General features: G+C 32.0%; 1 protein-coding gene across 12 annotated transcripts; it reads left to right on the top strand.

Annotated features, from left to right (window-relative positions):
* Positions 1 to 720: 720 nt before the first annotated feature.
* On the top strand, positions 721 to 3,428 carry LOC111383982 (branched-chain-amino-acid aminotransferase 2, chloroplastic-like). Of its 12 annotated transcripts, XR_002700831.1 has the most exons (6): positions 721 to 1,032; positions 1,365 to 1,645; positions 1,782 to 1,836; positions 2,592 to 2,723; positions 2,804 to 3,080; positions 3,152 to 3,428. XR_002700831.1 is itself a non-coding variant. In XM_023008185.1 (5 exons), the coding sequence occupies exons 1-5, from the start codon at positions 1,479 to 1,481 to the stop codon at positions 3,116 to 3,118; spliced, it is 444 nt and encodes a 147-aa protein (XP_022863953.1). In that variant the 5' UTR covers positions 1,039 to 1,478; the 3' UTR covers positions 3,119 to 3,428. The 12 variants fall into 12 exon arrangements, 2 of the variants coding, with proteins under 2 accessions (XP_022863953.1, XP_022863952.1); XR_002700840.1 differs by lacking the exon at positions 1,365 to 1,645 and having other exon boundaries at positions 735 to 1,032; positions 2,592 to 2,690; positions 2,804 to 2,920; positions 3,113 to 3,428; XR_002700841.1 differs by lacking the exon at positions 1,365 to 1,645 and having other exon boundaries at positions 736 to 1,032; positions 1,790 to 1,836; positions 2,592 to 2,690; positions 2,804 to 2,920; positions 3,113 to 3,428.
* The last annotated feature ends 10,036 nt before the right edge of the window (positions 3,429 to 13,464 follow it).

Genomic DNA, 13,464 nt, shown 5'->3' with positions numbered 1-13,464 from the left:
TCCCAAACATTTCGAGAAACCCTCCTTAAAAATCTAAAATTTCAACTCTCAAACCCTAAAATTTAATTTTTGTTAATTATCAACGTAGAAATGATAATTTTTGGTTAAAATAAAAAAAAAAAGGGAGTAGAAGCAGGGGTTTTTATTTCTGCCTTGTTGAATGTTGAGGGATCGGGAACTTTGGGTACAGAGTTTGATTGAAATTATGCCCTTGTTTGATTTTCTTTATTTTATTTTAATTTATTTCTCATAGTCATTTTTAATTACATTCATATAATAAAATATTCTACAATAAATTCCAAAAATTTCCTTATTTTTTAATAACATATTCTCAAAAATAATAATAATAATAATAATTCAATCCTATATTTATATAATTTTAAAGCCACCAATCAGGAGCTAGATTGTATGCATGGTTTTGCGTGCGTACACTATTAAACAATACCAAAATCTTATTGATGATCTATCACTACAAGAAATATATACTTTCCTTAAAAAATTCCGAAAACGAATTGAGATTTGTGGGCGAAGTGCACTTTTCCCTACAAAAAAATATTTCGTAGGGTTATGATTTGATTCAAAGTTTTTTATAGTGGAAGTATCTGTGCCCACAAAAAATTATATTTTTTCCTAACAATAAAATTTGTAGGGCTAGATATATTTTTAGCCTACAAAAAATTTGAAATGTTTGTAGGCCAACGATTAGCGGGAAAAAATTTCAATTTTATTTGTATTTTTAGTCCTTCCAAAACTCACATCAAAATTCTCTTATCCTTTATTCGTCCAAAATCTTGCCTCAAATATTTCTCTAAAAATCGACTGCCTCCAAAAAATTTCACTGAAAGTTTCTTCCCTCTTTGCCGCTTCAATCCGTGGCTACCAAACCTAATTCCAATTTATTTAGCCACAAACTTTTTTGTAGATCTGGTGGTTGCAATTCCAATTTCTTCAATTGCATAATATCGATTTGGGTTAACAAATTCCGGCTGAATCTACTACAGATTTTGAGTTCTTCTTCAAGACGTATTCAAGGTATGACCATCAATCCTATACATTTTTTTGGTTTAAATCGATGAATTAGAAGTCTTGAGTGAACGGATTTGATTTAGTTTTATCTTCGGGTAGATGTTGGGGATTTGAAGTCGTGTTTTTCTTCAAACTTGATTTGATTTAGTTTTATATTTGTATTTAGTTTAACAGCAACGTTTGAAACATTAGGTGAACAGAATGGATTCATTTTTGGTTGCTGGTATATACTATTTAAAAATTAATTATTTTTTATCTACCTGAAAAGTATCAATCTTGGTGTAATATTTGTGATTTACATTTTGTTGTCTTTTAATACACTGTTTTTTCTATGATAGTTCTGATTGTGAAATTGGGCCTTTAACTTTTCTATTTATTATAAGCAAGATTGGAATGCTGGAATTCGTTCAGGATTCGGGTACGTCGAATCTCTTGTTAAAACAATCTTTATAATGAAGGACCAGAAAAAAAGTGAAATAATAATAAGAGTTCTGGAGACGAAAATTCTAACAAACACCTCTTTTCTTATGCACCAGAATACTGGTTCCAACTACCTATATCCTTTTTGCCTCAGCTCTTCCAGTAATTTCATTTGGAGAGCAAATAAGCAAAGATATTGGTACACTTTTAACTTAAGTTTGGGTAGAAAAACCCTGAAGCCTGGCTTGTTATCAGCTGTCAAAGTGATCATAACCACACAAAACATTATTTCTGTTTATAAAGGATTACAAGTTTTGTACTGATTTATTGCTTAGGATTGCAGATGGGAGCCTAAGAACAGTAGAACTTTGGTATCAACTGCAATTTGTGGTAATGCATAGTACACTTTATATTTGGTGGATAAGCCTCCTTATTGTACATACATGATGGCACTTATACATGTGCATTTGCAGTCTAACTTAAATGTGATCTTACATACTTCTAATTTATTTTATTTGCATTTTTTAGCATTATGTTTTGTTGCATCAGCATCTTAGTTTATGAGGACATGACATTTGTTTGTTTGAACTTTGAATTTCAGTTGTATTTTTCCTTTCAGCAATGTTATATTTTGGTAATCGCTTTTTCGCCTTTTGATATTTCAACTTATGTAAATATCCCGAGTGTATGGCTGTTGGAGCAATCATATAGTGATTGACTATGAACTTAAAAAAATGGCATATTTCTACAGCGCATAAAAGATGGAAAAGCAACATATGTCTTCCTATTGTTATTGTTATCATTGATGTTGCTTTGAAACTTCTGCATTTAGTTTGGGTGTGTTAGAATAGTTGAATTGGATTTGTTTCTAAAATAAGCTATTCATATAGAGTGGGATATTTCCTAATTTTTCTATCTATTTTTAGGATGATAGGATGGTTTACTGTTAAGCTTTCTAGAATTCAATTCTTACATTGTATTTATCTTTGTAATTTCTACTTGGAACAGAATTAGGTTTCAGTCTTCCCAAACTTCACTTGGTATCAAAGCCATACTAGTTCTGTTTATAAAGGATTACAAGTTTTTTTCTACCATTTATAGCGTTTGCAACATTTGAGTAATCATCTTGGAATTTTTACCAACAGGAGGGTACAGTACCCTTGAACCTATATGTTCAGGATGAATTTCATCGTTCCGCACAAGCGAGGGTTGGAGGTGTCAAAAGCATTACAAATTATGCTCCGGTAAAATATATGCTGGAAGATCATAATAACCTTGTAGTTTCCTCTTTCACTTGTTTGACATTTATTGCTTTGTAGAAGATTTTATTGCTTTAATACGTTAACAACTTTTGTAGGTTTTGAAATCATTAAACAGAGCATGGAACAGAGGCTTCTCTAATGTCTTATACCTTGATTCTATGAATAAGAGATATATTGAAGAGGCCTCTTCTTGTTCAGTCTTCATTTCGAAGGTAGTTAGCTAATCCACTTGTATGGAGAAATTTTCTTTCTACGCCAACAACCAATGACTTTATTCTTAAAGCTCAAAGAATTTTTCCCAAATGTGCCTGGTTGGCGAATGTCCTATTCCATTTGAAGAATTACTTGATGCTAACGAAGTTTTCTGTATAAGTTATTTTACTCATAACTTTATTCTTAAATAGGTTTGAAGCACATCTCTCAATAGGTAGCATCTTTTCTAGGTGTGGGTGTTGTCTGGAGGACTGCAAATGCCGAATCAGGATCAACGATTGTCATCTTCGAGTTAGGAGCAATAGGATTAGTTTTATGATCTTCTACCTGATAGAATAGGATGATTTGCTGCCTATCTAATTCATGAGGATAAAGAGTTCTATTTTTTAGGTGCATAATTATAGATATAGAGCATGCTTGCCATGCTTTTATTAAATTTAGATGTAATGATACTTAGTAAATGGTTTTTATTTGTTGTTTGATAAAATATTTTTGGATTCGATGTTATGTTGATTGACACTATCTTTTTGCATTTTTATATTATTTTGAATAAGGTTTAAAAAATTATTACAATATAAATAAAAAATAAAATATATGAAAATAATTTAATTTTTTTTCCTATGAATTCTTTCATAATATCCTACAATTGTGCTTTCCCCACAAAAAAATATTTGTAGAGAAAAATAGTTTAGCCTACAAAATAATATGTACCATTTTAGAACAAGTACCCTTTTCATACAAAAAAATTATTTGTAGGGAAAAATACAATTTAGCCAACAACATGATTTGTAGGAAAAAGTGAAACATTTTGTAGGTAAAATTAATTTTAGCAGATGAATTATTTTGTCGGGAGAAAACTTACGCAACAAATTGTATTCGTCTCCAAAGGGTTCATAGGGAAAAGTTTTAGCCCACAAATTTCAAAAAATTGTCATCTTATACCTATCCCCTCTTCGATGTTTGCCCTACAAACTTGCCTACAAAACTTTTTCGTTTGCAAAGGTTTTTCCCCACAAATATGAACCTTTCCCTACAAATAAATTTTGTAGGGAAAGTATAAATTTCTTGTAGTGTATACATTCTTATCATGATCAAGAAAATTGGGGAGTCGAAATGAAAGTCTGATATTTGATTGCAAATTTCGAATTTCTGGGACTTTTTTTACTTTGATTTATTATTTATAGATGATTATGCTTCGATGGCATGCAAGGAGGAGAAAAATTAAAATCTTGGAATTTTGTTGCCAAATGTTTTGTGAAAAGTTACAGCTAAGTGCTTAAAATCTTCATCTAAATAATTGTTGGTTTTTGCTAGAAGAGAATCAAAGATCAATAAGGTCATTTATGCAAGAAGAAACCAAGCAAATGGGAAACAAAGGATGAATAGATTTCGATGATTATATCTAATTTATATTGATTTTTTTACGATTGAAATGCTAAAATTGTCCCAAGTTAACTAATCTGCAGATATTTGTTATGCTCTTTGCTCAAATTCTAGAGTTTGCCTATGTTCTCACAAAAATTGGGTTTAGTCATTCTTTCCTTGAAAATCGAGACAATTGATTAATTTGATATTTCTGATCTTCCAATTTAGCCCATTTTCCCATTTCAAAGAATCCATCTCAGGAATTTTTTTTTTATTTTTTATTTTTTAACTTGTTCCAGGGAAAATCTAGTAATTTTTGAATTTGAGAATTTATTGCTATACAAGAGGTCTTAACTTGAAATACCAACGTAGTATTCTTCCATGCAATTTGCATTGGCATACGTAACGAAGTATGGTGGATCAATTGTACAAGCACATAATTGAGATTGTTGTTGAAGCTATTAGCAGGATTATCACATTTTGTTTTTTGTTTTAGTGTCGAATTTTAAGTTCAAAAATATTTCATTCTGTAAAATTCTTATTATTAAAATCTGGAGTTGTATATTAAAAAATCAACCTTATTACGAGGAATAACTCAAATCAAGTTGATCAATATTTTCATCTTTATCTGGTAAGAGATTTATTCCTTAACAAGAAATCGAAAAATGACTGCAATATAGAAAATAGTTTCCTCTACAGATTAAAACCAAGAATCGAACATTGACATCAAAGATATTGATGATCTAGGGCTCAAAACATTGTACATTTCTGTACAATGTAAAACCTTAAACCCTAACCCTCAAAGTACGAATCACGGCTACTTCAATGAACCAAAAATAACACCACATATGATATCAACACTTTCCTTCACGCTAAGAATCACTTAAGGTCCGTTTGATTGTAAAGATGAAATTTGGGTGGAAAGAAAACAAATTCCAGAGAATTGAATTGCCTAAAAATTGTTTTCATGGGAATTGTGAATTAATAGTGTTTGATTGGTATAATTTTTCATCTGAAAAATGTTGAAATTAAAGTGTCCTTTGACTTTATTTTTCATGAAAATTGTCAATTTAAGGGATATCTTTTTTTTACAATTGTTTATAGAATTTGATTCCATTGCAAAAAAAAAAAAAAATAATAATAATCTAGCAAAACCAAAAATCATCCATGAAACAATGTTCATTTGGCTTTGTTTTATATTGAAATTGTCAATTTAAGAGATATTATCTTTTACAATTTTTTCTAAAATTTGTTTTCATTGCCAGAAAAAAAAAAATCTGCAACGAAAAAAAAAAGTTGGAAAAGCAATTCCCACCTGTTTGACAGGAATTGCAATTCACTAAAAGGCTAAAAAAGCCATCACGCGAGGCCAGAAGTGGAAAATGAATTTCATGCCAATTTTTTGCCATCAAACACACTAAGATGGAAAATGGAATTTATTTTCTAAGTTCCATGGAAAAGGAGGACTATCAAACGGTGCCTTAGACTCTATGATTACGTCGAATTCCCCCAAACTAGAAGTTCAAGAGAGGAGTAAAATGAATACGAAGGAAACCAGAAGACAGAGAGAGAGTTCTACACAAGACTCAAATGAATCATGCATCTAGGGCAACCACAAAAGTCCCTTTTACACACCTTGATAGCAACTGTTGATATCAGTGAGTGATCAATAGTCCAGAGCAACACATGTATTAAAATATATTGGTCTCGGGTTGTGGGTTTCTTCACTTGCATTATCAGACAATGATAAGTAGTATCTGTGGTACAGGACCAATTTTATCGTTGCTCCAGAATTGTATTGGATTGGACTTTAGCATCACAATCCCTCCACCTTGATGTCAATGATCTATACATCTAAGCAGGATAAGATTACTCATTTGAGTTCTTGTGATCATCAGCATAAAAAAAAAAGGAAAAAGAAATAACAAGTCACCTGCAATATCACAAATACAACCCAATATCAATGTTTAGCTTTTGTTAGCATGATTTAAACTTGTTCAGAGGAATTACATTAGTTCCCATGTCGGTAGGATTGAATTGAGTTGGAATTTTTTCTAGCAATATAGATTCCTTTTGAATTATATCTCTAGCGAAGTACATCCTAACATCTATATGTTTTGTCCTTTTCATAAAAAATAGATTATTATTCTTTTCCATAAATATATTGCACTCTGACTATCAGAATAAACAACTACTAGATTACAGAGTTCATTTATTCACACAACAAAGACTCTTTTATGGCCTAAGTGACAGCCATATATCCAACTTCTGTGATAGATAGGCAACAATAAGTTGTAGTTGGGATTTTCAACTTATACAAGTATCACATAAAGTAAACATATAAGAAGTGGTTGATTTCCTATTGTCCCTATCTCCAGCATAATCAGAATCTACAAAACCTTTCAGAATAACACCATTTTTACAAAATCTAAAGCATAATCTGAAGTCATAAGAACCCTTTAAATATCTTAGTAACCATTTTAATGCAGTCCAATGTTTAGGGTCAAGATAGGCCATAAACCTGTTCAAAGTACTAATTGCATAGGCAACATCTGGTCTGGGGGCATATCATAGTGTACATGATGGATCCCACAACATTATCATAAGGCACCTTTTGCATGTATTTAATATTAGATTCATCAATAGGACACTGATCTTTGCTAAGTTTAAAATGACGAAAAATTGGCAAGGTAACAAACCTTGATTCATGCATTAAAAATTTAGATAACATTTTCTCCACATAAGAAGATTGAGATAGGAATAAACTCTGTTTTGACCTATTTCTTTTAATATCCATTTCTAAAATTCTTCTAGCATGACCTAAGTCTTTCATTTCAAATTCAGAACTTAAAGACTTTTTAATGTCATTAATTTCACTTATATTCTTGCCAATAAACAATATGTCATCAACATAAAGGAGCAAATAGACAATCACAGATCCAATTTTATCCCTTTTAAGGTAAAGACAATGATCAAAAGAACTTCTTATAAAATTAAGAGATGATACAAAGTTATTAAATCTTTTGTACTATTGTCTAGGTGATTGTTTAAGTTCATATTAAGATCTCTTTAATAAACAAACATGCTTAGATTTCTTAACATCAATAAAACCTTGTGGTTGATTCATATTGATGGTTTCTTACATCGATCTGTTCAAGTTCAAGATCATATTGAGTAACAAGAGTTAGTATGACTCTTATGGTAGTATATTTAACAAGAAGTAAGAAAATTTCATTGTAATCAATACCAGGCTTCTGAGTGAACCCTTTTGCCACAAGTCTGGCTTTAAACCTGACAGGCTATTTCACAGAATTACCTTCTTTTATACTATGGATCCACTTACAGTCCACTAAGGATTTATTTTGTGGTTTAGGGACCAAAGTCCAGGTGTTATTCTTTAATAGGGTATCCATTTTTTCTTCCATAACAAGTTGCCAATTTCTAGATAACTGATACCTAACAACCTTTTCATAAGATTTAGGTTCTCTATAGGCAAAATTTTGGTAAGATAAGATGCTAAGTATTAATAATCTCTAATCCTAGCAGGGTCTCTTATTTCCATCCTAACTCTATCCTTAGTTAATGGATAATCTTCTAATGGATTATTATACATTCCACCTTCTTCTTGAATAGTCCCTTCATTATCCTCATGAAAGTTAGAAGCATTATCAATTTTTCCTTTAGTCTGCACTAGATCCATGGGGTCAGGTGGACACCAAAGCTCCATTTGCAGCCTGGACACATCTTCATTGTCACTATAAGAACGTCATCTTGACGCTTCTCACTTATACAAGGCATATCATTTTCATTAATATTCACATTTCTACTAGCAATCATTTTAAAACCTTTAATGCTTCTAGCCAATAGTCTATATCCTTTCACATCTTCAAGGTATTCATGAAAACACATTTCGGAGATCTTGATTCTAGCTTGCCAATACCTTGATGAGAGTAGGCAGCACGGCCAAAAGTCTTAAGGTGGGTATAATCTGGTAATTTTCCAGTCCAGACCTTTTCAGGAGATTTGCCATCAAGGGAGCTAGCAGGTGTTCTATTAATTACATATACTTCAGTCATAATAGCTTCCCCCTCCCCCACAGCACTTTGGGAACCCCATAACTAACCACCTAATGTTGTCAAGAATGATCATATTCATCCTCTCAGCAACTCCATTCTGCTGAGGGATATAGGGCACAATTTTATGCCTAAGAATCTCATCAATTTTGCACAAAATGGTTAAAATCAGCATTGCAAAATTTCAGACCATTGTTAGTTATCAAAATTTTATCTTTTTACCAATTTGAATTTCAATATTAATTTTCCACTCTCTAAATCTTTCAAAAGTATCAAATTTCTGTTTTAAAAGAAATATCCAAACCTTCCTAGAGAAATTATCAATCAAGGATAGAAAATATTTATTTCGACTTTGAGTGATAGTAGATGAAGGATCCCACAAATCAGAATGTATATATCCTAACCTAGCTAAAGTTATATATTTTCCCGTATTAAAGGTGAGTCTATACTATTTTCCTAAAGTTCAATGCTCATTTTCTAGATAACATCTTTCAAACACACACTTCTTACTTAAGATTTGCAGGCCCTTTTCACTAATATGTGCTAACCTATTGTGCCACTTTAAGGTAGTATCAATTTTAGTACTTCAGTAGTGTGACTTGAAATTACTTTAGCCCTAGTGACATATACACCATTTTCCTTGTTACCTTTAAAAATAACAAGGGACCCTTTGATCATTTTTAACAAGCCATTTCCAAGTTTAGCTTGTAGCCCTATGTTATTTAGATCACCCATTGAAATCAAATTTCTGTTTAAATTAGGGACATATCTTACTTTTTTTAGAGTAAAGATATATCCATTTTCAAACTTCAAAGTTAAATTGCTAATTCCTGCAAGTTTTTAGGCAACATTATTGCCCATTACAATCTCACCGCCATTTATATTTTTATAGTTCTCTATCTATGATTTTCTAGAGGTCATATGAAAGGTGGAACTGGAATCCATAATCCACTCTTGATTCTGATCATTGTTCTCAGAAAAATATACAGTATTTAGATTAGGAGTGGACTTAGTGACAACATAGACATCAATTGTACTATCTTATAGGGGTTCAACTACATTTCCCTCATCTATACTCTTTTCTCTTTGTTTTCCCTTGTTCTTTACACAAACCTTCATCTAATTTCCTGTTTTAACATACCCATAACATCTCATATTCCCGTCCTAGATTTTGACCTATGTTTTCCTTTACTCTTTCTTCTAGAATTATTATTTCCTTGGTATCCCTGATTATATTGACTATTACTTTACCCATTGAGGAGTCTTCCACTAACAAACAGACCTTCAGAATCCTTAGTATGTTTTTCAGATTTAAGTTCCAATTCTTTGTACTATAAAGAATTTATGACCACATCACAAATTATTGAACTTCTTTATATATCTCAAGTATAGTATTAAGAAGAATACAGCTTGGTATTCTTTAGAGACATTCTGACGCCGGGTAGGATAGTGATTATCCTATTGGCTTGTTGTAGTAGATGATTCGCAAGAAAGAAACGAAAGAAAAAAGGCCCAAAAACCAGAGAAAATACTCTGAAATCAACTTAATAATATTAATAATGCAGGATGACCAAAATTAACCCACAAGCCGGGTTAAATAGCTTCAAAATATGAAATTATAGGGAAATTATCAAAAATGGCAAAATCTTGAAATTACACCAAAATAAAATATTAAGTAAAAGAAGTAGGTTGCCAAAAATTTGGCTCAATTCGAGTTTTCTAACATATGGAAAAAGGGAAACGAAATTTTACAATAAATAGCAAAAAATAACTAAAAATTGAATTTTGGAAAGAAAAACAACAGATTTTGGGCTCGAAATTGACATTCACATAGCATAGCTGGGTGGCCATGACGTGCGTGTCGAAGAGAGCTTTCCGAATTAGGGTCATGATAGCGATTCTGATAACCGTAGCCAAAGTTATGGCCAAATTACCAAAGACGTGTTAAATTCTCTCAATTAAGGAAATAATTGCGATTCACTTCCCATCTTTGCGCCAATCCACCATCTCATGGTATCTCAGTGCCATCATCGTATTATCTGACAAATCAACATCACTCGACTCGGATCCCCCTGCATCACATTCTCACCAGTATCAGTGATGTCTTGTACCAATTTATTAAAGGTATCAAGATTGTCTTCTAAATCTTTAGTAGGGTCTATCTTAAAACTAAAAAAAACTTTTCTAAAAGGAACGACTTATTATGCAAGAACTTAACAAGATAAAGTTCTTCTAGTTTCTCACATAGGGCCTTAGTATCATCTTGTTTTCCTACTTCTCCGAATAATTGATCAGACAAATGTAGAATGATAGAAGTATAAGCAATTCATCAACTTTAGTAATTTGATCAAGGGTCATTATAGCAGGAAATTATTTTGTTATTACTTTTGAAATTTTCTGTTGAACAAGGATTTCTTTCATTTTTTGCTGTCAAACGGGAAAGTCTCGTTTTCCATTAAAAACTCCAAGTTCAAACATGGAAGTTGTCATTTAAAATTTTTGATCAACAAGAGAAAAATGGTTTTGAAAGTTCATTGTTCAACAGAAGAATTGGATGTCCCAAAAAAAAAGGAAAAAAAAGGAGAGATTTGTTAGCACAAAGGGATCACACCAATACACACATTTTCAATTTATTTAAAAAACAATAAAAGAACACAAATAACTACAATTAATGACAAAGAAATAAGTAATATAATGCACGTCAAGTCTTGAGTGTTCAAATTCACCAGGATTCCATGAAGATCAAGTCTTCATGTCAAGGCACAATTTGAAAGACACTAGGACAAGGATTGAAGCTAGGGAACTAGGATGAATGAATGTTCAATGGCCTAGATAACCGATGCAGACATGTATATCACTACACATATGATACTTAAATGCAGCAATTATCAATCTAGCACTAATATTTATAGAAAATTCAAATAAGAAAATTTCTAGACATTATAACTTTTAGGAAGAATAGTATGTCATCAAACCAGAGTGATGGTCCTTTGTTTTGATCGCCAATCCCAAAAACCTTCGAGATATAGCAGATCAGTGGAAGAATACCTCGGATAGGAAATTATCCTTCAAGATCCAAGGCTTGTAAATCACCAAAGAAAACAATATTACTTTGATTTCAAACACGAAATTCCAACCAGGATTATGGATCTATTGTCAAACAGATCTAGGGTTTCGAACCAAAAAACCAAAAATGTGATCTTAATCAAGAAGGAACACCAACAACCACAAATGGCTCTAATACTATTAGTAGAACAAGAAATTGAACATTGACATCAAAGATCTCGATGATCTAAGGCTCAGAACATTGTACCCTTATGTACAAATGTAAAACCTCAAACCTTAACCTCAAAGTATGAATCGCAACTACTTCAATGGACCAAAAATAACACCACATAGATATCAACACATTCCTTCACACTAAGAATCACTTAAGACTCTATGATTACACCATATTCCCTCAAACCAAAAGTTCAAGAGAGAAGTACAATGAACATGAAGGAAACCAGAAGACATAAAGAGAATCCAGAGAGTTTTACATAAGACTCAAATGAATCACATGTCTAGGGCAACCACAAATGTCCCTTTTATACACCTTGATAGCAACTATTGATATCCGTTAGTGATCAATGGTCCAGAGCAACATAAGTATCATAATGTATTGAGCTCAGGTTATGGGGTTCTTTACTTGCATTATCGAGCAATGGTAAGCAATATCTATGGGTATGAATGGCCATTTGAACTGTCAAAATCGAAAACCACGGTTAACCGAATCAAATGGAGTGAAAAAATCAACCGATGGTACAATGGAAAGAATATGATATTTGATTTTAGTGATTTGGTTCGGGGCGGGGTAGATATTATATTTGTGTCGTTGCCCCGCCCCGAACTGATTACCGGTTAAAAAAAAATTGGGTAATTGAACTTTCCATTATTCTTTCTATTATAATTTGTTTGGCCCAAAATATATTGCCCATTACCGACCCATTAGTAACCTAACCCAATTACCACTTACCCACTAAGTACTAACCCTACCATAAAGAAAATTGGAATCAAATTTAACAAGATATTAGTCGACAGCCGTCTTCACTCGAGTCTACGTCCCTGAAAATTTTTTCTTCCCCATACTGTATTCTTTTTTGCTCGCTTTAATGAACATAGTCTACATAGAGATATATTAATTTTTATTGCTGGAGGAACTCGATGATATGCACTTTGAGTTTGAGAATAATCATTGAAAATGCAAGGATATGAGCAAGTTATTAACCTATTGAATTTATCCTGCACCAGATTGCAGGAAAATTCTCTATAAAACCTACAGAGAATTTTTTGAATTGTTGAATTTAGACAAAAATATGGGAATTCTACTCAAATGTCATTAGTGGATATCACTCAGAGAGGAACAAGTAATACAAGATCTTTGGCTGCCAAAATTCTTTCTCAATTGAATGTACTTCATGAACAGTTTTCATTTTTTTTTTTATTGTCACATGAAGTGAGGGTACATATTTTATGTGGATATTAAATTGGGGTATTGTTTACATTTTCATTTGGGATGTTGTTGCTACATTGGCTTAGTTTTATGTTTTTGTTTTCATTAACTTTTTTTATCGTAAATGTTTTTTTTTTTAATTTGATGTCTGGACCTATAAAAAATAATTTATTTTCATGGTTATTAACGACCCGAACCGACTTATATGGTTATGATGCAGTTATGATATGGCAAAAAAATTGGTGGTTCGGTGATGATTTTGGTTGAATCGATCCCGAACCGAACCGTTGTCAACCCTATCTATGGGACAAGCCCAATTTCATCATTGGCCCATAATTGTATTGGATTGGACTTTGACATCACAGCCTAAACATTTAACATGCATTCACAAGATGATAGCTCGTTTTGATGGAATCAATATTGAATCTTAATCGAATCAAATTGCTCATTTGAATTTAATGGGTATTGGCCACAAAATTAAGAATAACAAATTCCTCTCCCCAAGTCAGGAATTTTTTTCATCCTAAACTAAGAGTGCTTGATGCTCAACAAGGAGAAATTTGTATATAGTGTAATTATCAATTTGTACAAAAAGAGGAATAACACATGAAAT

Source organism: Olea europaea, unplaced genomic scaffold, assembly GCF_002742605.1.
Source record: "Olea europaea var. sylvestris unplaced genomic scaffold, O_europaea_v1 scaffold2800, whole genome shotgun sequence".
In the NCBI taxonomy this organism is placed as follows: domain Eukaryota; kingdom Viridiplantae; phylum Streptophyta; class Magnoliopsida; order Lamiales; family Oleaceae; genus Olea; species Olea europaea.
This window is presented reverse-complemented; position numbering and strand designations above follow the sequence as displayed.